This window comes from Tauraco erythrolophus, chromosome 17, assembly GCF_009769465.1.
Source record: "Tauraco erythrolophus isolate bTauEry1 chromosome 17, bTauEry1.pri, whole genome shotgun sequence".
In the NCBI taxonomy this organism is placed as follows: Eukaryota; Metazoa; Chordata; class Aves; order Musophagiformes; family Musophagidae; genus Tauraco; species Tauraco erythrolophus.
In genome coordinates, this window is record NC_141481.1 from 5,115,444 (window position 1) to 5,141,338 (window position 25,895).

General features: G+C 41.7%; 2 protein-coding genes and 1 long non-coding RNA gene across 5 annotated transcripts in view; 1 reads left to right on the plus strand and 2 right to left on the minus strand.

The window, feature by feature from the left end:
- Positions 1 to 6,988, minus strand: part of MYH11 (myosin heavy chain 11) — a 54,781-nt gene extending 47,793 nt beyond the window's left edge. For both annotated transcript variants that reach the window (XM_086622406.1, XM_086622407.1), the window contains exons 1-2: positions 6,640 to 6,988; positions 1,803 to 1,959 (exon numbers count right to left, since the gene is read on the minus strand). In XM_086622406.1, the coding sequence (XP_086478532.1) occupies positions 1,803 to 1,959; positions 6,640 to 6,981 (499 nt within the window). In that variant the 5' untranslated portion in view covers positions 6,982 to 6,988. The remainder of the gene's footprint in view (positions 1 to 1,802; positions 1,960 to 6,639) is intronic.
- An 8,838-nt stretch (positions 6,989 to 15,826) lies between these two features.
- Positions 15,827 to 24,412, plus strand: LOC147527553 (uncharacterized). Its single transcript, XR_015222632.1, has 3 exons — positions 15,827 to 16,263; positions 19,918 to 20,026; positions 24,377 to 24,412. It is a non-coding gene; the product is annotated as an uncharacterized LOC147527553 (long non-coding RNA).
- CEP20 (centrosomal protein 20) lies at positions 19,529 to 25,036 on the minus strand. Of its 2 annotated transcripts, none has more exons than XM_086622247.1 (5): positions 24,974 to 25,036; positions 24,331 to 24,528; positions 23,203 to 23,287; positions 22,226 to 22,365; positions 19,529 to 19,973 (listed from the first exon to the last, which is right to left on the minus strand). In XM_086622247.1, the coding sequence occupies exons 1-5, from the start codon at positions 24,999 to 25,001 to the stop codon at positions 19,897 to 19,899; spliced, it is 528 nt and encodes a 175-aa protein (XP_086478373.1). In that variant the 5' UTR covers positions 25,002 to 25,036; the 3' UTR covers positions 19,529 to 19,896. The 2 variants fall into 2 exon arrangements, with proteins under 2 accessions (XP_086478373.1, XP_086478372.1); XM_086622246.1 differs by having other exon boundaries at positions 22,226 to 22,368.
- Positions 25,037 to 25,895: the final 859 nt, after the last annotated feature.

Sequence of the window (25,895 nt, forward strand, 5' to 3'; positions counted from 1 at the left end):
AAGGGCTGTTTTCAGGATGTCTTTTGTTGTTGCTTTACTGATCCTCCTTCTCTGCTGCAGTGTAGCTCTGGCTTCTGGGGTGCACTCAAAGGAAAGAACTGAAATAGCTCCATAAAAAGAAATGTCATATAAGCCATAGGAAGAAAAAAGGTTGATATTGTAAGATAGATACCTAGTGCTTTGGGTTCAGACCTGAATGAGCTGTATTTGGAACAATCATATATCTGAAAATGTAAGTTAAGAACCCAAGTTACAGTTAGAGAATCAACTTTAAATAAGTAAATCTTCAGGAGTTTAATCTTCAGAAGTTCTAAGGATTTTGTTACTGGATTATTTTGTTAGCATTACAGTTGGTACATGTGAGTATTCAGGACTTTTTTTGGGGAAAGACTCGTTTTGATGCCTTTGATATCAATCACCATTGGTGTGTTTGTGTGTGTCTGCTTGTGTATCTAGTGCTTGTACCAAAACAACAAAGATTTGATTGGTATTTGCAGCCAGTAGAAATCTGCCTGGGGTCAGGCAATTTAAATTGCCTGGAAGCCTATCGCATGTAAGGTGATATTTTTTTCATTGTGGGGAAGGACCTTGTCTAGTTCAAGTCTTGGTTTAGAAAACAGCAATTAACTATGATATGCCAAGCTGACTACTTGTAACTGCTAGTAAACTCATGAGGTTCATGTTTCAAGTAGGACAAGTACAGGAGTACTGCAGTCCTTGTGATTATATGTTCTGTGCAGCTGGAGAAATGCTGTGTAATTTCATTTGTGTAGTCAGATGAAGTGGGTTTGAATGGCTTAATTTCTCAGTAACAATCTCTGTGTAGGTATGCAATTATCACAAATAAATCAATGCCAGGTACTAATCTAGCAGCTAAACTGAAATTTCTAGATGCTGTTTATTGTTTTTCCCAGTGAGATCTAAAACCTATAAGGCCTAAACCTTTAGATCCTTAAGCTCCAAGCCAGGAAGCCTTTAGCATTAGGGCCGAGCCTGCGAACCTTGCTGAGCCGTAGATACTGGCCAGAATTTCTGCAGGATCAGGCCCCTAATGAGAGCATTTAAATTTCAAAGCATTTTGCAGAGTTTTGGTTTCCTGGAGCTCCCAATGTTTCTGTGAGATGGCAACTGGTCATGTCCCTGTAGTCTGTAGGTGTTGCAGCCTCCTATGTTCATCGCAATAGCTTTTTCATCCCTAAACTTAGGATTTTTCTCTAGGGCAAATGCCCCTTAGTCTGTCAGTAGCGACTGCTGAAGAAGAGCACTGTGGATTTCGAAGGGTTTTTTTGCCCTGTTTGGGGCCTGACTGCTTTCCCAGTGCTGCTCGTTGTCGTTACTGTTAGAAAACAGAGCACATCTCGACTTCGGCTCCAAAGCATTAGACTGTAATGGAAGTTGCGCCAAAACATTACTTGAATTTGCTTTGCTAGAAGAGAGAGAGAGGAGCAACACTGACGGATCCAGCAGCACTAACAGCTAACTTGGGAATAGTCTCCACTGGTAGAGAGGGAGCATTTTCCATGCCCGTATTTGCCAAAACTATTTGCTCGACTTTGAAACCTTCCCACATGCCTCGACACAGATGGGTAAAAAGGATTGTTTTTCCTTTTTGAGTCACAGTGTTTGTGGACTGCCGTTCCTGCCAAAGAATTCCTCTGAAACTTCGAGAAAGCCCGTGTTGCCCTCTGTAACAGATCTCTTTTGGCTGTGCTTCTTGCAGGAGCACATGTGGAGTTACAAGGTGTTTTCTCCCGTGTTATTGTGCAGCAGTTTCTAACAAGTGCAGCATTAAACTCGCCTACCTTGCAGCATGCTCCTGTAGGCTGTGTCCGCGATCGCGTAGATGTGGGGCGGCATCTCGTGCCTCTTCTTTCCCTTGTACATGTCGATGATCTTCTCTGAATAAATGGGTAGCTGTTTGTATGGATTTATCACCACGCAGAACAGACCTGAATAAGTCTGCAAGGAAATTCAAATAAAAAATGAAATTAATATCATGTGCCATGTCTGGTCTGGGAAACACAGGCATTGGCTGCACTGAACTAACAGGATTTTAGCAAATAGTGCCCTTTTGTATTCTGCCTAGTGTAACAAATGAAGCAGTGATTTCTGCATGTATGTGTATGGGTAGTTTCCAAGTGCACAAATAATTATTTCTGATCAGCAAACTGCTAGAAAGTATGTGAATTTAGCAATCTGTAGAAACACTATGCTTTGATCTGGTGTTAGAGCTTCTTGACTTCGGTTATTTTCAGTACATAGTGAATCACTCTTATCTGTGATGATGTAACAACTATAATACTTCATAATATTTCTTTATATGTGTATTTTCCTACCAGAGTATGTCCTCTGCTCAGGTAGGTGTCGAATTTTGTAAACTGAAATCCTAGGTAATAAGCTTGGATTGATGTTATAAGAAAGCTTTTAAAAAAAGATTATATGAACACCATATAACAGTAATAATCGATGAGAGTCCTTGAAAAAAAATTAATCAGGTTACAAATAGATGTTTCAACAGAACAGTCATGCCTTCACTACATGACTATTTCTGTAAGAAATTCAAGGAAAAATTTGGCTTCAGTTTACAGTTTAATTGAGATATTCATATAAAAATATACACATAAACAAACAAGAACATTGGCTGCCAGCTGATAGCTGTTCATCCAGATTTTGTTAGTCTTTTTAAATTCTCCTTTATTTTGGAAAGCTCCAGCTATTGAACTGGAAGCAGAAATAATAGCATATGACAATAGATGGTCAGCTATATATCACAAAGAGCTACAAAAAGTAAGTGGTTTGCAAGGATTTCCCATTTTTTTAAAAAATTAAAACTCAAAAAATAAGAAATTACAAACTTACAAGATTATAATTGCTGGGGTATTGGGGTATTTAAGCTGGCCTATGACTGTTAGTTTTAAAACCATGCCAGTTTAATAAAACTGAAATAATGAAATTACGCTCATACTAACTTAGGCATAAGTGGGTTTAGATTTATCTTTTGTTGTTGCCATGCTGTGTGAATGAGTGCTTTGTGGTGTGCAGCTGCTGCCGTGCCTTATTCTCAGGGCTGCGTCCAAGGATGGCTGGAGCTGCCTCAGTTCCCCCGTAGGAAGCACTGCAGCGCAGGACGGTGAAAAGGCATCTGTGAGGCTTGGCTCTGGGCACAGGGATTTCCCTTTCCTGACCATAATAGGAAATGGCACAACACAGTCTCAGCACAGCCTGAGCACTTTATATGGTATTCAGCACACTCGAGGAGAGCACCCATCAGCCTCCAGCAGAGAGGAGCAGGTTGGGTGCTCCACGCTGGGCAGCAGAACATCTGGGGTGCTCTGGGTGGCAATGAGGATCTCTCCTACCCTTAGAGGTTGTGACTGTGTTTCTGCGGTCTCAAGTCAGACAAGAAGAAAATCAAGCTCAAGATCTTTGTCAGCTTTGTGTTGGATTTTCATTGATGCTGGAGTTCAGAATGAAACTGTGCTAATTGCATCAAAATGAACTTTAGCGCTGCAGGGACAATACACTTGGAAAGTGCCAGTTTTTTATCCCGGAATGACTGCCAGGGCTCTTAAGGGAAAGATAGCAAGGCCTGTATTTTCAGTAGAAACAGTTTTATTGTATGCCCTCAACTAATCATTCCCAACCAATTAAATAAAATAATGGGAGAGTAATTTTCCAATTCAGGAAATTATTTAGGCCTCCCTTCCCTAAGATTTATAGGCACTTACCTGACGTGCCACATGCAGGGCTGTTTGCACGCCCAGGCGTACAGCAATGTACCTTTGATGAACTAACTTGGAGGCACAAGAAGAAGGTCACTAAGGCAGGGCAAATGCCTGAGCTGAGGAAGTTCAGGAGTCCCCATTTCTAACTGGACTGTGACCGATACTTTCTCTCACCTTGGGAAGGTTGACCAAGACCTCTTGGTTTCACTGATTGCAGTTCTAGGTATCTGCTTTGCAGGAATTTGGGGGAAAACTGATTCATGTGTGTGATGTTTTGAAAATAAATGAGCCAGTTGACTAAGCTTGTGATTGAAAGTGGGAAGTTTGAAGTTCCCATGCTTTAAATCATTCTCCTTGGGGCACAGTCTGCCCAGAGAGGGGGACCCACAGCTATATCTCTCCCTAGAGGGACAGGAGACAGAACATGGTTTGAGGTATCTTAGGGATAGTGTCCATAGGAGTGCTGAGCAAGTGACCCTTGGGCAGTCACTCCTGATGGGTGTTAAGAGAGACTGGCACAAATACACACATCTATGTTGTAAATGACTAAGTCTAGCAGAAGAGTCCCACCTCTGGTTCCTATATGCATATATAATTTTCTGTATTTAAGAAAGCATTTTGTACTGTTAGGTGAAAATTGAATTAGTAGTGCCTATGAGTACAGGCACAAGAAATTCTATTCTCAAATCCATTGAACTTGCATTGCTATTTTATTGATGTTGAGATAAAATTTGTGGTCTGATTTGGGTGTGGACAAGGCAGATTCTGTTAGTTCTGAGCAATGTGAAACATGAGTTAGTGGCAACGCACCATCTTATCTGTGATGAAGAAAAAGGCCAAGGTGTTTTTCCAGTGGGCTGTCAGTCTGTGAACTTCTGCACTGAATCTTTTTATTTAATAATATTTAATATAAATGCAAGGGGCAGATGATTTTGGTTTTGTGTTTGGTTTTTTTTGTGGTTTTTTTTTTTTTCAGCTAGGTTGACTTTTTTTCTTTAGCAGAATTGGGAATCTCCATTTGAGTCACTGGTGCTCTAAAGACAAAAACGTTACGGTCACATTTTCTTTGTATGTGTGGGACTCCAAGGGAGGCAATGTAGGCATTGCATGGCAAAGCCAGGAGATAGTTGTTCATAGTTAGCTTTGCAAGTGGATAAGAACCACTTGCAAAACCTCAAATTCTCTTTCGATGGTCCCTATTTATTTAGTTAGTTTTAAAAAAAGTATGACAATATCTAGTTGGGCAGCACTGTGTAAGGCTGGATGGTTTTAAGTAGTTTTTGGTTACTAAAAATACTAATAATCTGTTGTAATATAAGTGAAAACAAATCCTTTATAACTATTACTTTACCACCATCTTAAAATCTAGGCTCTTGAAAAATAAAACTTAATTTCAGAGACATCTCCATTTATGTCTCCATGAAAAATTCTTTGATTTCTGATTGCATTATCCACTTCTTGAAATCAATTTCCTCTTCCTGTAAAAAATGAAAGTTCTAAAAAAAAAAAAAATCCACCAAGTAAACATACTGAGAATCCTGGAACATCTATGCAGGGTGTTGCTGAGATCAACAACAAAGAAATAAACCCCACATGTTTTATCCCATTGTTCTTCCAGTAATTCTTTTTAGATCTTGCAACAATGCAGAACCTTTTCAGACAAATTCCATTTTAGTAATTAATACTGCAAGTTCTGATATACTAGCACATAGGTCCATATGTTCACCTGCAAACTTCAAATCTGATAAACTCAAATACTGAAAAAATGGAAAGTCTAGCTTCTTTCAGGAATCTTGATGTGTGTTTTAGTACATTCCTGAAGGAAAGCTCTTGACTTAGCTCTTTTAAGTTATGCATAACAATTAAATAATTCTTTTGTTGTATGATGTATAACTATCTTATTTTCTGCTTGATTTCCTACTTTCCAATTAAGCATTCCTCATAATAATAATGAGAGCTCTATTTCTTAAGCTCTGTACTTTCTTTCACTCATCAATGGTCTGCCATGCAAGTAAGATTTTTTTCATAGATAGAAACTGTAGATCACTTTTCTGCAGCACAGCATAGGGATCCTCCATGTAAAATCAAAGGTAACAGCTAAGTTCCATGGAAACTTTCTGGGCTTTCTCACCGTGCAGTTTGCCTACTGTTCATGCAGATACATTACAGGGTTATTAATGTCAAAATACACTTGTGTCAATATACTTGTGTGAACTGGAAGACAGAATAATCTTGGCCCTAATTCACATGAACATGGAGACGATTGGAATTTTTCCAGGCTTGTCTGATCTGTGAGTTGACCAACAAGGCGGGGGCAGGGGGAAAGTTGTAGTGGATGCATGACTTTGGTTCAGCAACACACTGGATCATACGAGTACTCTCAGTTGGACTCCAGTGGGTTTATTCATTTATTCAAACATAAGGCTTTACTCAAGCACCCACCAAACCAGAACTTGTCAGCTGCCTTTCAGTGGGAGTTTTGCCTGAGAAAAGACTGCATAATTTGGCTTTTCCATATGTTTTGCAAGTTACTGGAAACTTGTTCAGGTTTACACTGAAGTCATTCTTCAAAAGTCCCTGTTGATTTATTTATTTCAAAGCAGCAGGACTGAGGTGTTGCTCAGCTATCAGAGTACTTTCCAAGCCAACAAGATCTTTTCAGATATTAGCAAGCTTTGGGGATGAAACCTTCATGTGTTTTAATTAAGTAAAGAAGCAATTATTAAAGAGGCAAGAGAGTCATGGGGAATAAAGTGAAGTAAAAACATTTTTGGTTTGGGATGCCACTGCTGAGGGGTGAGTACTTGCATGTTACATGCAAGGACTCTGTCCCTGACAGTGGGTGGGATCCACCTCGTTCGTGATGGGACGTGGTAGCATGCAATAGGAAATGTGTGTGTTTGATTCTACTTACATAAATTAAACCTGAGAAGTATCTCTCCCTTAGATTGTGCAGCACTGAAGCTTCATTGAGGCAAGTCAGCTCCGCCATGTCCTCCACTTTGGAGAACTTTGGAGGGTTCATCTTCTGGATGTCATCCTTGCTCAGTGTTACTTTCTTTCCATTTTCTGCCAGTTCAACTGTCACCTCATCCCCTTTCTCTTCCTTGATACTTGCTGCTTCGAATCCATGTTTCTCTGATGGAATCCAAACCAGTTTCTTCGCTGACCAGTCAGCCTGGGCAAGTGGGTTGTTAATGAAGTTTTTGTCCACAAAGAGGAATTTCTCATCATCGCTGAGAGATTTTTGAGCCATTTTGACTCAGTAGACACCTGTTGAGAAAGCAAAATATTCTGCTTTAAAGAGAGGCAAATGAGATGTTCCAGGCAAAAAACATTTGTCAAATCTGCTGCACAGTAGCCCCAAAGCACTGTAGGTCCTGTGTTATAGCTCATATTTCCATGCAGATATTTTTGGGCGCCAGTTTAGATAGCTTAGAGTATCCGTGTTCGGATTCCCATTCCTTTGTTACTGTGTCTGAAATCACCTAAATCAAAAGCTTCATGGCACTAAAACAGATGAGGACATCTGGGCTTATTAGTTTATTTTGTTTATATTGTAGTGAAGATCAGAGAGAAAAGCAAGGCATAACTAATGTCTGTGCAATAAGACAATATATTAGTACTGCACCAAGCCTACCAGCTCAACAGATTGCTGCCGCCTCATCTCTTGCCCATCACAAAGTTAACTGGATTCAGATACATAAAGAATTTCTCATCACCCAAATACTGTTGGGTGCATACTGAAATACCAGTGCAACAGTGAAATAATTAGTAGAAGAACAGTTCCCAGGCTGTGTTCCAGAAAGTACAGAAACGAACTTTTCTTGCAAAGGGCTATTTCCGATCACTCCAATACCATTTCATTTGGAGATGTATAAGATGAAGAAAAGGTCAAAAGAAAAAAAAGACAGAAAAAAATTAAATTATCAGTACTGCTGGTGAAGGAGAAGTAATTTAGAGTTATGCCCTTTCCATGGTTCAGGCAGTGGGATCTGATCATTTAGGAAGGGTAAATGTCTACCACATGAGAGAGAGAAGAAATTAAACAAGCCTGGAAATTGCATCAGCTGTTAGATACTCTGAACCATGATGCTCAAATTGGAAGGATGGTGCACCTGTGTCATGCACTTGCACACAAATAAAACAGCATCGTGCAGTTGCACTTGGATAAAGCAGCCGGAGGTATCTGCTCCAGAGGTGAGAGCGATGGGAGAGTTTTGGCTGCTTTGCATGGTGTCTGGAAGGGAAGTGGCAGCTTCTTTCCTGCTCTGGCCATTGGGGGTTAGGATGTAGCTGCAAGAGCTTTGCTGATCGTGCTGGAGGTTTTGTAAGTGTTCTGCTCTGTCCTATGGGACACACAGCTCTAAATGAGGAAAGGAGTAAACAGAGGACTTCTTGTGGTTTGCTACAGGACAGGAAAGAGTGGGGCTAGTTGGGAAACCTTCCATGCAGCGGAGCAGAGAGGGGAGCTAGGGAGGAGCTACAGCAGGGAGCAGGGAAGAGTGTGTGCCCAAGAAAAACATCTCCAGGAGACAGATGGATTCTCAATTTCCTTATTGAGAATGAATTTGATATTTACAGCATAGAGACAAACATGAATCTTGAGGGAGTTTGGAGAGATGACTGCTAAAGATGTCAGCAATCGACCCGTAAGCAGAACAATATTTGTGAAGACCAAGGTCTGTGGTATGTAGCCAAATGGACACCCTGTGCTCTGGGAGTATCGGAGATTGGTTTCCAAATATTTGTCCCTGAAGCCTTCCCACAGATTGATGTGTTTTTGCAAGGCCAGACTGTGTGAGGGGTCTGAGAGAGAAGCATGGATCATGCAGAAGGTGACATAAAGCTTAAAAACAAAACTAGGATTTTAGAGGTGCTTAAGAGGGTTAGATGATACCCCACTGAAATTCAGTAGAAATGAGATGCCCCAGCTCCTTAAAGTCCCTCAACAATTCTCTTATCTAAAAAAACTCACAGCTTTCCTCTAATTGTGGTCATTCTAGAGCCACCAGCCTTGCCTGGAAAACCTCAGCAGGAAAATTCACCCACATGCAACGTGGGTGGAGAGGAGGGAGACCCTAAAAGCTTGGCTCCGCGCATCGCTGCTGGCCCATGCACGGTGTTCACCGCCGTTGAGTCTCTGCAAGGGAGCTCTGTACGATGTGGCCCTTCACTCGCTCCCAGGGGATTCTTGGAAGAGAGCTGCAAGAGGAAACTATTTGACCTTTGTGTAGATTAAGGCAGAAAATGTTCCCTCGTTGCCAAGAGGGCTGGTAGAGCTGCACAGTTCCAATAATGGAGATGGTATTCTCTCTCCAGCTGAGCTTTCCAGCTGGCGGCTGCAGGGTGAAGCCGGCCAGACAGGGGAACACAGGGAGCGCTGCCCCATTGCCAGGGCTGCAGGTCCTGGAGCAGGAGGGCTCAGGGAGAAGCAGGAGCCTGCCATGGCCTCTCTCTTCCTGCTGCAGTAGCAATGGGCAAGGCATGTTCTCCACCCCACTGCTCTAGCAGTGTGGGAGGAACCACTGTGGCAATGGAGTGATGGATTTCGGTCCATCCTAGGCCCAGGAGAGAGAGCTAAATGGTCATCCTTTTGCACTATCCTTTTACGATGAGGGTGGTGAGGCACTGGAACAGGTTGCCCAGAGAAGTGTGGCTGCCCCATCCCTGGAGGTGTTCAAGGCCAGGTTGGATGAGGCTTTGAGCAACCTGATCTAGGGGAAGGCGTCCCTGCCCATGGCCGGGGGGTTGGAACTAGATGATCTTTAAGGTCCCTTCCAACCCAAACCATTCTATGATTCTGTGATCCTGAAGCACCAGAAAGGTTGGACCGTGCTGCCCATGGTGAAGTGCCAGGTGAGAGCATATTCAGATCAATAGGAATTTGGTATTGCTGTCAGAAGCATCAAAAGATAGACTGAAATGCAAAGCTGAGTTTCATAGAATCAAATCCTGCTACTTTAAGGCTGCCTGCAAGCGATGATGGTGAAAATCAAACTGCTGAATCATCCTGACCATCTGCCCCAAGAACCCAACCAAAGATAAAACTGTTGGCCTGCTACAAACCATGCCACCAGTGGAACCACACAGAAGTTCTTTACTGTTTTGCTGCCCAAGGACCAAGGGAAAGTTCCTTTCCTTGTTACATGCTGTCCAAAACATCTTCCACAGATTACAGCATGAAACAGAGCTGGTCTGTCTGTATTCTATTACGTTCTCCTACTTCTTCCTGCATTTAAAACTCCCTGCACCTTGTTGTTTAAATTCGGCCTTTTTGAGAGCGAGATGAGGTTGGAAGGTATAAGAGGTGGCTTGAACTGCAGAGCTTGGAGATACAAGATTTTATCTTCTAGATCTAGGCACTATATTTGCCTAGTTTAAATATGGTAAGAATAGATCCCCTACAAGAAATGGAGTATAGACAGTGTCAGCTGGATCTCTTAACTCCTCTGAAACACAAGGAGAAAACATAGATTTGTGTAAAAAGAACGTTTCGTGACTGATCCTCTGGAATCTGAGAATAAAGTTTGATTAGCAGCTGAATACCACTGTAGTAAAAAAGAAAATGTAGTTATGAAATTTGGAATAATTAATATTAATAGATTAACAAATATTAATTAACGCATATTAATATTAAAGGAAGATTTCTGAATGGATAGAAGATGAGCTCCACAAACTCAACTAGGTTTGTCCTAGTGAAGTGCTGTGCACTGAACTAATGAGCTGCTGGAGCTTTCTGATTAATAATTCACATTAAACCTTTTGGTCCATCTCTGATCAGGACTAAACTGCACTGGTCCAGCATATGATTGTTGCTGGGGAAATAGGCCAAGGGGACAGATTCATTACCGCCTATTGAGAACATTCCCTGAGAAGGCAAAATCTACCCCTTAGTCAGTTCCTGAGTTTCACCTGTAGGGCTGGTTGAGAGAAAAGGAGACCAATATCTTATCTGTGCAAGAGGTGGTAAAAGTTTCTTATCTGTTCTTTTAGGTAGGTCATAGCCCAGATCCCATACAAGAGCAAATACTTTTGTACTCGGAGCTGAGCTATCCTGAGGAAGGGAGGAGGAAAAAGGAGGAAAAGCAATCACAAAAATATTACTGATAGGAAATTTCTTATCTTAGAAATGTGCCAAATTACACCAAACTTGATCCATCTGATATAATTGTCTAAACCCCAAATGTGCAGGCACACACGGGTGTGCGTACTTCCACAGCTTGCTTTCTATTCCTCCTTCTGCTGTCCTGCTGCAGATATATCCGGCTGATCTTCACTGTCTTTTCCCTTATCATGCCAGTGACAGAAGCCGAATGCTGTCTTTACAATCAGTTTATCCTGAGTATATTAGTCCAAGGACAAAGTATAAATATCTCCAGGAAGTGCACTTTAATTAAAAGGTTACTGGCCAAGCAGAATTGCCTCCTGGGTCAGGGCTTAGAGGGACTGAGTTTCTCCTAATGAGCAGATAAAGGACACTTCTCTCTTCCTCTGCAGGATGTGCATATCGGTATAAAAGGTTATCATAGCCGTACAGGGAATAGTTATTAGAACAGAGGAACGTATAACCAAATATGTGAGTTATTTTCAGAAACCAAGTCCTGCTCTCATGAGTGGTTTCTGATGGCAGAGTGTAGCAGTAACCTGCTGCTGGACTCCAACTGCGTTTCTTGGGCTACAGTAGTTCTTGACTGTGTTCTTTCCAGGTTGCTTATGTTTTCCTTTTCCATTACTTAACCGATTTACTCAAGTGAGCATTGCTTGAAAAAGAGAAAATCTAGGGATGAAACCTAATCTTGTGATCTTCGTTTGGGTACTGGCTCCCCAGCACAGTTAGCCTTGTCACGAGTGCTGCTACCAATCCCTCCTGGCCTGTCACCTCTCCCCACCAGCTACTGGGACCACCCCTCAAATGCTTACTCTCATCATGGACGTGTTCATCTGAACGTGGAGGTGTCGTCACTACTAGTTCATGGTTGTTCAACCATAAAAGAGGGAAAGTCTGTTTTTCAAGAAAGAACACTTTCAGTAAATTCACAGGGCTGTGGTTTTGGTTGGTGGTTTATTTGTTTGTGGATTTTTTTTTTTTTTAAACACATTCTCTATGTACTTCAATCAAACTGTCTGTAAGTGCCTTGGTCTTCTCACCTCTGTTAATGCAAGTTAATATGTAACTCTGATTAAACACTTAATAGCTCTTTTAATACTCCAAAGAAAGTAGCCCAGGTCATTACTTGTGTTACAAACTGCAAAAATTAGGGGGGAAAAAAAAAATTGCATAATGTGGGGACAGACTCCCTTTATCTGGAAAATATCAGCTATTTCAAATACCCCCAAATGTCATTCTATCAAGTAAATCAGAGTCTGCATGTTCATTAGAATTCATAAATAATCCATATTTTAACTGGACTTTGCACAAGTTGGAAAGCTATCTCTAGCTCTTGGCTTCTTCTAAAATTAACATACTTAAAAGAGAAGCCAACAGATTTGCAACTAATAAGTCTCTGAATTCTAAAGAGTCGGGATCCTCTGCATACATCTAGGGACGCTACCATATATGGCGATGTTCTTCTCAATACTAGCTGTTCCACAAAAATGTAATGATAACAAATTCAAAACAAATACCTTTTAGGGACTAGTGTGTCAATTGCAAATGAGATAATAAAAATTGTTGTTTACATCTAAGCAAACACAGCCAGAGGAGCACCATGTACTAAATTAAAGTGACTACTTAATTGGGTGCTTTCTTCTCCAGGGGTTCATCGTTTTAACCCCTCTGCCAGCAGCGTGGGGGAACGGTGAACTTTGAGAGCCCAGCAAGTCCTTCTGAGCACAGCGCCTTGTTGCAAGCTGCAAAGCTTCGAGTGAAAGAAGAGCTGGGCTTGTTTTTAAACAAGTGCATTTTGGAAAAGATTTTGATGAGACATATGTACTAGATAATAACGACAAACCTCCTGATTCCCCTTATATTTAAAATATCTCATAGTGCTTCTTAATGATGCACACACACATATGTATCAACATTTATAGAGGTGTACATAGACACATACATATATATATGTGTGGGTGAAAGAAGCCGGTGAACTTCTGGGATGGCACTGAAGCTGCTTTCTATGCTGCCATCTACTGCCGTCTTCATTTACTCACAGTATTTTGTTAAAGTTAGAAGTTTGCTGCTTTGGTTTCCCCTTAAAAAAAGGCATGTCGCGTTTGAAATTATTTGAATTAGTGTAGCTCAGCAAATTACCAGGTTAGTTTGGCTTAAACTTTATTCCCAGCATATTAAAAACGTACATATGTAGTGCTAAGGCATTTTTGTAAAAATGTTTTCATTTCTTCTTCTAATTTTAAAGCATTTTTCCTGTTTAAAGAAAGAGTAACTGACAAACTAATTATTTTATTTGGTTTCTTTAAACATTGTGAGAAGGGCACTAAGTTCCTCTATTAGCACTGAAAAAGCAGAAATGGTTGAAGAAGATCAGCTGCTCAGGCTACCAGGTTTCTTCTTTACTGAATGCACATATGATGCTTAATTGCAGCGGGTACCTGCCGCCCTCCGGCAGTGCCCAGCACCGCGTGGGCTGTGTTGCCACCAGCTTGGAGCGCAGCTCGTGCTCTGCAGGAGCGTCTTTAAGGTTTGATTCAGCAATAGCAGTGTTAGAAGGGACGAAGGAGCGGGCTGGAACACCTGCGCGTGCTTTCCAACGCGCGTGGTCTCTAATGCATTTCAAACGGAACCCCATCAGTAATACACAGATCAGGATAAATCATCTGAGCGTGTCCGGTAGGTCTGTTCCTGTTTCTAATTTGTAAGCGATCTGCAGGTTAATTCACTATGTTTGCAAAGTAGTGTAACAGTTATCCTGCCAAACTGCTCCATCCCAAAGCACGGCCAGCTGCCAGCCCCATCCCCAGCTGGGCTCTCCAGCCCCCGTGGTACTTACCGGGGTCCAATTAGGGGAGCAGAGAGTGGATTGGAGAGTCAGGAACCTGTGCAGCCACCAGCCGGGACAGTCCAAGTCCTTGCTGCCTTTGCAGCCTCCCTATATAGAGGAGGAGAATCTTGTCAATGGGGAGGGGCCCTGGAAACCACGTCCTGCTGGAAAATCCTCTCAGTACCTGGGTTAAAAAAGGCAGCCTGAGCCAAGGACCTCATTCCCAGCAGGGCCTAACCCTGGGCTGCTGCCCCTGCCCTGAACTGCTCCTTAGGGAAGCAGGCTGGGTCTGGCTTTCGGACAGGCATGAAAGGGGTGCCCCTCACTCAAAATGAGTGCCCCTAACTGACAAGTTAGGGAGGTTTTGCTTTTTCCTAGGGTGAAACCGTTTGGCCAAGCAAATGGACCTTTAACTCCTTCCTGCTTCAGCAGTGTCCTCGCCCCTCGTGGCCTCTTGCCTAGAAGGACAAAGGGCAGATCAGGGTCCTGTGTGGCACAGGTTTCCCACCTACCTCCAGTGCCTTTTCTTGGAGCTAAGATGAGTCCGTGAGTTCAGGGGTTGCTTGGGAGAAGAGGGTTATTCCTAACACAGCAGGGATGTGTGGGTGGAGGTTGCTCTGGGTCTCCATGTGTTTATGTGACATTTGGAGCCTGGGGCTGCTTTAAGCCTCCTTTGCTCCTGGGGAACAAGAGGGTCATCTCCCACCTCCCCATCGGATTTGCCAAAGTTCCTGTTGCAATCCAAAGCACAGCTCAGATCCTGAGAAAGTACTGTAAATACTTTTTCATATATAAGAAATACTTCCCTCTGTCTATAAAAGGAAGAAGAGAAATGATAAATAGCTGAGGGAGAACGGTCCCCAGGATGCAGTGGAAAGAACAGGCGGCCGGCACCGTGTGCTGGGGGGGAGAGGAGGACAGGGTGCTGGGAGCCAGACCTGCAGGGGTTAGGGAGTGATCTGGTCCTTGTCAAACCTCCCTCACACCCCCCAAACCTTCAGTCCCCAGCTGTTTCCCCTCCTTCCCCTGCTAGTAGTCAACAGCCTTGTGCAGAAAGACCTGTGGATGGAGACATCCCAAAAAGGGAAAGCTAGGATCCTCTAGGAATTCCCATCAACGTGCCAAATACAAAATACCGAAACAACCCCCTCTCAACAGCAGACTAAATATGGTGTACACCCAAAGGATCAGAGCACAGTCCTGGGTGAACTAATCTCTCTTGACATCAACAGTCCTGTCTTCTCTGGAAAATAAAGCCTCCTGGGAAAGATGGATGAGGCTCTCATTGGTCTCGGCATCCTAAAGAAATACCTATGAGAGGAGGCTGGGCTGAAAACCTCTGCTGTCACTCGGTCAAAGTACCAGCACTTGCAGGTATGACGGACCTGTAGCCCTTCTAGTTCTGGCCAGAGGTGAACAAATTTGGGCAAAGAGGAGAGAGGGAAAGAGAGTCAGGGTTTCTTCCCTACAACATTTCAGAAGTATCAGGTACAGACTCATGTTCAGGCCTTAGCTGGAGAAGACCAGATTTGCCAACCCAGTTGCATGGTCCCAGTGGTTGCAGCCTGTCCTTCCAGGCGGAGAGCCGGTGCCCGCAGCCTGGCGAGATGTGGGGCTGCCCTCCCGGCAGCCGAAAGGCAGCAGTGCCATATCAGACTTGTGCACGTGTGACTCTGTTGGAACAAAGCCAGGGGAAACGATCGCTGGGACGTAAATCCAAGAAACTTGCCCTTGTTATCAGAAAGTTCCTCACTGTGTAGTTCACTCTACTTTTTAATTTTTTTTTCAGTTTCTCAGTTGCAAACTTAGCTTTTAACTAGGAATATAATGAATATAACATAACAAAATGCAAGCGAATCCTCTGAGAAGTATGATCATTTTAACATTTCATCAAAGTTATCCTAAGAAGTTCCTTTTAAACCCATGTAGCTCTTTCACAAAACCAGGCACGTTTTAACAGTAGCTTAAAAAGGAGTGGAAATTATTCTGGCTGGTTTGCAAACTGCTGTATGTGCACATACAGGCTTGCTGCCCAAGTAGTGTGTTTAACAGAGGCAGTGGTGGAGGGTGATATATGATGTGACATTAAACAGAGCTGGAAATTCCAAAAAATATTACTGCTGGGACAGTAACAGTTGCGCTCTTGAGCCATGTGGGGTAGGAACTGATAAGCTAAGTGTGGCTTCCAACTTTCGCTTAAAAGTTAACGTAAGAATATGCTAATAGCATAGCCTGGTTGGACTTTCCTAAATGTGGTATTTTTCTAAAACAACGTTACCTCAAAATGAAAGCTGTGGATTCCCAGTGGACAACGCCTTTGTGACAACAAATAAGCTTCATTTAACTCCCCGATTTGTTTATTTGTTTTAATTACTTTTCTAGAAAGAATAAAGTATTGAGCAGCCTGCCCTTAAAATATCTCTTTGCTGAATTTGCACTGTAAATATTGTACTTGGGGGGGGGGAAAAAAAAAAAAGAGGACTCGAGAAGGAAAGAAATGAACTTTCAGCTGCCTTACCATGGCGTAACCTGAATACAATGGAGGGGGAAAAAAGAAAAGCATGGATGGTGATGTTAGTTTGGTAGATAATGTGTGTCAGGTAAGCAATTTTTTCTTTGGTTTAAAAATGTTTTTATCTAAGTTTACCAACCATGTTTCTCTAAGGTGGCATATGTAATTGGGACTGACGAGCGTACCAGTGGGTTAACACCTGTGTTGAGCTGTGCTCCTGCAACAGGAGGGACAGTCTGCTTTCAAACTAGCACGATTAATCAGGAGAGAAGTCTGACGAGGTAAAACAGTCACCAACTGCTCAATGCTTCGTGCTTAATGCTGGCTGCAGGTCAAGTGAAGTATGTGAAGCACACAGGTCAGTTCTGAATCAGTTGGACACCAGCTGCTACTGAAAGGGTGTCTGTGCAAGTGTGAACAAATATTTTGGGGTTTCTTTTCCTAAATGTAATCACCCAATGATAATCACTCTTCCGGAAAACTGATCGACTGACGCCGTGATTCAGCTTGATACAAAGGGTGCTCAGGAAGGAAAGCGTAACTGACTCCTTGGAGTGTGTTGATAAAGCTCAGGAAAAAAATTCCTCTGTGCATGGCAGAAACTAATACCTCTGAAACAGCACTGATGCCGTGGAGTCTATAAACATAGTTTCCTCTGATTCTAGGGGAGAGCAAAAATTTGGTTTAAAAGAAATTTTTTTTTTTCTTAAACTTGTGGGTTAAGTTCTTCCAAAGTGCTTTCCAGATCTGATATCCACACCAAACTTCACTGGCTTCTTGCCACCTTCACTTGTGATACCACGCTTAGACAAAGAACAGCCTCTTTTGACATAATTCCCTTCATAATGGTCTGTTACAGTGTTCTATCTCCAATAAAATTCAGAAATGCATTTTGCTTATTAAAACTCCCAAACTTCTACATGCTTATATCTTTTTTTTTCTCATTTTCTGATGTCAGTAGAAAGAAGGGCAGTTAATGCAAGACATCACAGTCTGTAATTGAGCTAGACAGAGCTGCTTAAATTATTTGAGAAAATAGTTTTTGCGCGTGCTCACCTAGGTGGCAATTTTGTCTAAAACCTGAACCCGTGACTCTAGGATTGTGAATTATTTTCATCTAAATACTGACTTCATTTAGCTTAAACTTTTAAGGAATGATTTTTGGGAAAGCACAGCCATATCGTACAGGTTTTGCGATTCACTTTCATCTGTTAACAAGTAAGGCAGCCGGACATTTAGAGGGCTTGCTGTATGCCTGCATCTGGAAAGATGCTCTTGTATTTCATGTATTGTCAGGATAAATGCTAGACCATTAGTCATGTGTTGAGATCAGTATATTTTCATAGACGTATTTCAAAGCTTTGTTGTACAAGTATATATCACTGGAAATAACGCTTTAATTTGATTTTAATTATACAACAACTATGCTTTGAAACAAGATTGTTCCAAAGCCCCACATCTGCACTGAGGGCAGTAGAGAATTAGATGAAATGCATGTTGCACTGGGAGTAAATGTGCCAGCTCCCACCCACCGTCCCAGCGCAGGATCCTGACGATCAGCTGAAACTGTAATCCCCGAAGAAAATAGTCCCAAGATTCTCTCTGTCTCAGATTTCTGCTGATTTCAGATACACACTTTTACCTCAAAGCTCAGTGAAGCACACCTTTCTAACAGCCTTTGTTTTCGTGGCTGTGGAGACCATGAGCCTGCTGAGCTGTGTGCTTGGGAGAGGGCAAGTACCAAATGTCCCTTTGCCTTCTTCAATCAGAACAAAAATTTGTATTTAATTTCTGCTACTAACAATCTGTTTCCCAGGGAGCTCCATGGCACCTGGGTAGCTTCTGTATGATCTATGGTGGAAAGACAGAAAGCAGACGCGATGGCTTTGGTTACAGTGGAAGATCTGCATAGCATAGAAGGTTAGAGCTTCTATGTTTCCCAGTCTTTTTCCTTGCCCTTGAAAAGACAATTCAGATTCCAAATACACGTAACAATTTGACCCACTGGTTTATGGAGAAACAGGGGCTTCACATTTAACCCCTGGAAAACAGAAGTTAAAAATTCAGGGATTTCTGTGCTCAGAGCAATCATATCTGCATTGTTCAGAAGTTCATTTTTGCATAGAGACACTTTCAGCTCATTCCAAAATAAAGGTCATTTGCAAATAACAGCTTGGAAGATTATTTTTCTACTATATTTTTAGACAGAGGAATTGAGAGAGATTAGTGATTGTGAATATTGGCACTAATTTGGCAGGGAAGACCCTAGTAACAAGGCAGAATCCCGTGGTGGTAGTTCTTACACGGATGGCACTTCAGCTTAGTTGAAGCTGACAGTGGTGTTAGCACAGAGCAAACAGCGAGGGCATACGGAGAATTTCACTTGCCTGACCCAACGTTCAATTATAATTGATGCAAAGCTACAAAAGACTTAAAGATGGATTTGATTGAGCTGTATTTGCAACCACATCCTCCCCTCTCGGAAGCAGTCCTGAGATACTTAGAAATCAGCAAACGGGAAGCTGGCAGCATTGCCGCTCTCACGAACGGGATGAACTCATTGCTGAGGTTTCAAATGGATAAATGCAACTTCTCCTTTCAACCTGTAACTTTTCTCTGCAATTTGGCATGAGAGTAGAGACTAGGCTGCTTAAAAAACTGAAAAATACCTGGGATGTTAACTGGGTCAAATGAAGATAAAAGGCAAAACTTTGCAGCTTTACAACTTGGAGCCCTTTCACTTAAATTCACAAACTACGTGTTCTCTTCCTCTCTTTTTTCCCCATTTAATGTGCCATTTATCGAAGAAGATTTTTAAGAACCCAACGCTAAAAATTTGATTACACAAAACTCCTCTCAGTACCTCTGGAAACATTAACATATATACATTGTGTTAAAATGAGTAGAGAAAAATAGTGAACCTGTTATTTTTATGTACCCCTGTAAGTTTGGCTTTTACAATAAATTACCATTTCAAAACATGTAAATACCTCAGCTAAAAAAAAGTTCTGGGAATCAGTAATCCACTATCAACTTTATTTTTAGCTTTGCCTGACTTTGAGTTTCATGTTGTTTGGGGAAAAAAACTCAGAGTTCTCCTCCCACATACTCAGTGTTACACTGTACAATTTATAGCAACTCCACATGGAAAAGACTTACCCTCATTTGTTTGCTGGCATGAAGATAAATATACTCCCCATTTCCGGAGAATTAAACACAGCTATTCCTCTAAAGCTCTTTAATTTTCTATTCAAATTTATTTTCCCATGCTTATCTGAAAGTAGCAGCTTCTTCCTTTTAAACAAGAATGATAAGAATGCTTACTTTGAACACTTTCAAAATACCACACAGAATAAAACTGAAAAATTTTATTTGGAAACACAGGAAAGACATGCAAAGACATAATATAATATGGAAAGTGCAGAAATGATAATTTATCTGATAAGTTTATATAAAATGAAACCAGTATTTTTAGGCCCAATTCTAGACGCAGGCATCACTAATCTGACTTTGTAGACAGTTTTCCTTCTGTAAGCACTGAAGGAACCTTTGCTAACATTTTTTTCATTTACAATAAGTGTGACCCCGTCATCCTGTCTCATGGGTCAATCTAACAAGCTGAAATGGTCCCACTGGACATACTGGGGAAATTTATGTGAAGAATAATTTCCTAAATTAACTCTTACAGAAGTTTACATGAGACATTAGCATGTGAAAGGTATCATCTGTTTATACTTTGTAGAATAACGGGCTCTTCGATGCTTATGCCAGCCATCCTTCCTGGTTCTGGAATTCTATCTGAAAATGAAACACGGACATAAATATTCTCACACATCTGGAGATCCAAAAGCGTAAGTGTTATTTTCTACTATTATCAACTTTGTTACAGAATATCATCATAGGAAACTCAGGCAATTTTCCAAATATATTTTTCCATGCAACTGTATGAGGTAAGAGCTTTGCATTACGAAAGATTAGATTTCAGACAACTTCAACTCAGCTATAGTCAATGAATTAAGAGAAACACCAGATTCCACACGTTTTATCAGGATTCTCAGCCTGTATACCAGTTCATAGGAATATTCAATCAACTAAATAAGCAAGATAATTTCAAATATGAAAAGCAAGTTAGATGTTAAAATATGAGACTTGAGTTTATTGAGTTTTATGAATGGACTTGATTACCTGAAAATGCAGCTTAATTAAAATAGCTAGATAATTAGTATTTTAAACCCACTATCTTTAAGTATCTACCGACATAATCCAAACATGCAGACAGTAATTGCAGACTATAGTTACTTCACGGTTAAAAGCCTTAAAACTGTTATATTTTTATTTAGTTCATAAAGTAATGTATTGTCATGTCTTATGATTAATCCTGAGTTTTGTAACTAACTCTAAACAATGAAATCCCCATGTGAAATTATACCGGAGTCAACAGGGCAAGGTGACCCTGCACAGAGTCAATGTCAGAACTGAAGTACAAAGCTATACTTTAAAAATAATTCTTCTATACACTGAATTTGTTTTTTAAAATGGATAAATTTCTGATAGGAATAATTATTTTCTAACAAAAAGATCATTTATAGCAGTTTTAGTACTAATATTTTATTTCTTCAGCCCCCTCTTCTGGCAGGAGGGAAACAACATTGTCTCAATGAATTAACTGCTAAGAAAAGGTGTTCAGTACTTCTCCCACACTTTTTAGATGTCAATAATATCTCAGCATCATATTTTTCAAATTTTTGGATACAAAAGAAATAGTTGATAGTACTAACACAATAGTACTAAATTCTCACAGTAGAAAGTGAAGTACTATGCCAAGCAGACTCTTTGAAGGAACAAACTGGACCAATGATCCTTTTCATTGTGTAGCTTGTGCAGTATGAACTGTAGCCAGTCAAAAAGCAGATCAGAAAGGGAAAATAAGATTCAGCAGTGTTCTACGTTAGCGCAATGATCTCGGAGCTTAAGCTTCTGCAGTCAGTGGGATGTGAATTATGTCCTCAGAAAAGGTTTATGCCTATATACAAATTGACAGCTAAATAGTTAAAAATTTTCTACTGAAATAAGTTAGAACAGATGCGAAAGAGAGATATGCCCACTGTTTAACATACTCTACTGAGAATTTAGGTTAAATTCTTGTGCTGAATTGCCAATGTAATAAGACTGTCTCTAGCTGACTCATTCCAGATTGGTAATACTATAAGGGAGTAAAATTTGGCCAGTTTAACTTTTAGGAATATAGTAAAGTGATTTGGTGGATGACCTTTCTGGTACTGAGAATTGGGCTATTAGTATTTTCTGGTCTTTACCAGTAACTGCACAGCAGCAAAACTAATTAGAATAGCACAGCTGTCCAATTTAAATGAGTTTTCAGTTTTTAACAGTCCAAAAGCCTTAAGAGAATAAAGCTAAAGAATCAGGTTTTCCCCTTTCCTCTAGTGACTAACAAGTAGCTACAGCGACCACACGGTAAGTGGAGCTTCATACTACCTTGCACTGTTGAGAGATTCTGTAAATTTGGCTGTCAGCAATTTTTAAAAATGTCTGCTTTATAAATAAAATACATTCCCATATAAGAGAGAAAGTTCTACTACTGACACATTTGAGTGCCAGTCAAGCACTTCTGAGGGCAATCAGATTTGTATGTTGTATATGCTGTCCCATTAGCATACATACCAGCAAAGAGTAGCAGGCCTAAGAGTTGGTGGAAGTTGGTCACTTATTTAAACGAAGGCACATATATGGGTTGTTTTAAAAATCATGAGTGTGTCTTTCTTGAGCTGGATATAGTAGGACCTTTCTTAAATGAATACATGAGCGACAGGTATGGTCACATCACATAGCTTAATGGTACTTTTGAGGTATAAACACCGTTCTGCTGCAGAATTTTTCTTGCAAAAGAGGTGTCAGCTCAAAGCACTCCTTGCACAGAGGAGGTACACTCTGTCCATCTGCATGTTTATGCGGTCATAAGCACATGTGTCACATAGAAAATCTAGTCACAAATAAAACTTCTGCAAAAATGACCCCATGCCCACACCCACCTTTTTGATTTCTCTCAGTAGGTGGTTTGCCAAGATTCTGCTTTGGATAATTCAGCAAAGACACTTTTGGGAGGGTATTCTGGGTACTCTCTTCTTTACCGTGATGTAAGAAATAAGAGATAATTCCATACAAGAGAGGTCTGCTTAAGAGAGAAATAACAAAAGCAGTCCATGAAGTCTAAAAACTACCAAGCATTAAAAAAACACCCTTTCCTCAGGACTTCTGAGACCTTAATGTTTAATTCTAGAATACGTACAGGTGTCTTTAAAGTAATTATTTAAAACACATGGTGCCAAGTGTCATTATATAAATGAGCACAGACCTAAGCCCTCCCTGAACACTCTTCTAAAAAGCTTGCACTAAGAGACACTCTCAACTAAGCTCCAGATCTCCTGTAGCTGAAAAACCGGAGCATGCTTCGCACAAAAACACAGATCCACGTTCTCACTTGTGCAGTACAAAGGATCAGACTTTGGCAGGCTGCACGTCCCAAACTTGATTCTTCCTAAGCACCTGACAGATTCCGACAGCACAAGCTACAGAGAACACTGAACATGTTTAAATCTCCTTCACTACCCTAGCTCATTAATGCAGTCGTATCGGAGCATTGTGAATTTATATCTAATCTCAGAGTACAATGATTTTTTTTATTGCGCAAAGCAACTCACTGATATGCAAAGAGCATATCTGTTCTCTGCTTCTGACTCTAGGGAAAACTGTACTGGTAAGAGACTTGTGTTTTGGAGCAAGTACACTATCTGGAGAATGCTATAGAGCTGGCAGAACTAAATGTTAGTTTTGAGCATGTCTGAGAAAGGGCCCACGTTTGACGTGAGTTTGACTCCAGCATGTCAAAGAAGCCCTGTGATTTAGTCATTTCAATTGGTGAGAACATTTATATGTCATTTTTAATAACACTAAAGAGAAAAATACATGCAGAACGAAATATACTGCGCATTCCAAAATCACTCCTTACACTGATTTTCCACTTGCATCTTCAACTATGTTCAGCTCTTTGGCAAGAAACTGTCTATCCAAGGGCACTTCAGGCTGGCCAGATTCTGGAAAAGACATTTCCTCAAAATTCTTAAGACTTTTAAGAAAAACATCACCAATAAACTTTTAAAGACTGCTCAGGAGACTTCAAAAGAGAATGAGAGCACACACCTCCCTTTTAGACTATTAATATCTAACAGTCTTGTGAACTCATTTAAACATTAATACTTCATACTCATAATTTACAATAACAATTTTTATCCTCACTCTAAAGGAATCTAAGAAAAATATTAAACAAGTCTTACAATATAAAATAATCAGGCAAACAACTCTTTCTCTAAAGAAGTACTGTTATCAAAGAGATTCTATACATTAACTACTACACAGACTGTCTCTATTCCCTCTTCTCAAGATGAACTTTTGTGTCTGTAATTTTGAGTGAAACACATCAAATTGTTTAATAGCAAATTACCGTATCTAAAATCAATCACAGAACTTCAAATTTCAAATATAAGTTAGCAACAGCTGCAAAAAATAAGTAAATGCTGTACCATATAAATTACTTCTACCATTTACTCAATGTTGTATATATATGCATGAATTGCCAGAATTGCTGTAATTCAGACTATCAGCTACTCTACATACATATTATTTTAGTTTAAATTATTCCTCAAAGAAATTTTCTTCACTTGTAGGATTTCTATTTTTTTTATTTTACCCAAATGCCAATGTGAAAAAAAAAAATCTGATATATGCTTTCAAAATACTTAGCCATTTCCCCCAAACAAAAGCAGATATTTCAAGAAAGGTATTTTGACTTTGCAGGCTGCTAGCAAGTTTTGTTGCTCTTGCACTAACTATTCTGACGAAGCATTTACTTCAAGGATAAGGAGCAAAGGATAAGTTTTCTTGAAAACTAATGGTATGATTTGGCTTAATGCTGCAAGTAAAGCTGTGGAGAGTGTTTGTATCTTATTTATTTCCAAGGGAAGACAAGATTCTGCAGCCTGGTCCCAGTTATTAATTTCATAGTGTCAGTGAAATTACCCATGAATGTGGGTGAATGTTTATTAATACAGTGATGACAACAAAAATTCAGTCTTGATACCTGCAGTTAAAACCGATGCTGCATATTTGTATTTGTTATATTCCAGGTATTCACGAATTAGTTCATTGATTAGAAGATTTTCATGAGACAGTGGCGGCCGTGGTTCACTCTGGTCATCCAGCGCATTAAAAACCTCAGCTCTGATCCTCGCTTTTATTTGTCCAAGAGCACCTCTTTTTTCCAGTGTGTCCTTTAAAACTATTACCATAAAAAGATCTGTTAATATAAAGCCAAACGTATTCAAGCAGCATTTATCACCTACAACACAAACACCACTTCGGCATATTCGCAGGAAATAAAGATAAGATATCTGCACCTGTGCATGTGCCAGGAGGTGACAACAGCAGGGGCGCTACAGATGGAAACTAAGCCTTCAAAACAGTCACGATTATGTATTTTTTAGCAGTAAACACGTACTACTCATTTCAGAACTGGGATGTTACTGGAGTGAAAACCAGCTCGCGCGCTGCGCGGAGGCTCAGGAACGTTCCTGCCGCGGCTGCCGAGCGGGCGGTGCGAGCAGCCGGCGGCCCGTCAGCGCCCGGGGCGGCTGCGAGACCCGACCGCCGCCCAGTGCACGAGGGTAGCCCGGGTGCCGCCGCCGCCCCCTGGGGCTCCCCACCCTCTCCGCCACCCCCGCCACCTGCTTTCAGCTCCGCGACCGTCGCCATGGCCCAACCGCTGCGCCGAGGACCCGGATCCGGGAGCGCGGCGGGCGGCAACTGCGCAGGCGCAGTGCCGGGAAGCGGGAGCGGGCTCCTGTTGGCCCCGCCTCTCCGCGCGCGTCAGCCAATGGGACAGCGCCGGCGGGCCGCGCGTGCGGCTCGAGCGGCGGCTGTTGGGTGGGGTCGCGCGCCGGCCGGGCCGGGCCGGGCCGGGCCGGGCCGGGCCGGGCCGGGGCCTCCCGCGGCGGGAGTGGCCGCCCGGCCCGGGGGCGGTCCCCGGTGCTGCCGGGCGTGCGCCGGGAGAGGTCAAGCCGGGATAAAATAACTGGCAGTGCCTACGTGATGGACCTGGAGTCACCGTTCGGTGTCGCGCCTGCGGCTGCCCGTAGTTCAGCCCTGTCAGCTGGGGCAGGGGGAGCGGATGGCGGTTCAGGGTTGCTGTGCTTTCCCTCCTCTGTAATTTCAAAGGTTTGCCCGTGTGCTTTGTTTGGAGGGGAAGAAAAGGGAAAAAAAGAAACCTGGAGAACGAGCGAGGGTTTCTCCCTGATGAGTAGCAGAGGAGTTTTGTTCTGCCTCCCTGAAAGATGTACTTTTAATTAAAACAACTCACCAAATAAGAGTCTTTAATTAAACAGACTTGCCAAAGTGTAACTGTATACTGGGTGCTTGGCAAGCGCGAGGATCCCTGGTGTCCGAGGCATGCGCGTGCTTCATGTTGCTGGGATGAGTCAACAGCGTTTATTTTGTATTAAGTATTTCCCAAAGGAAATGCAGCCAGTGTGGATGAACAAACTGGATTTGTCATGGTCTAGATGGAGCAGCCTGCTCGGGCTTGAAGGAAAATGTGAGTCGTCTGAAGCAGTAAGCACTTCCAGCCTTGAAGTCTGTGTGTGTGGGGGC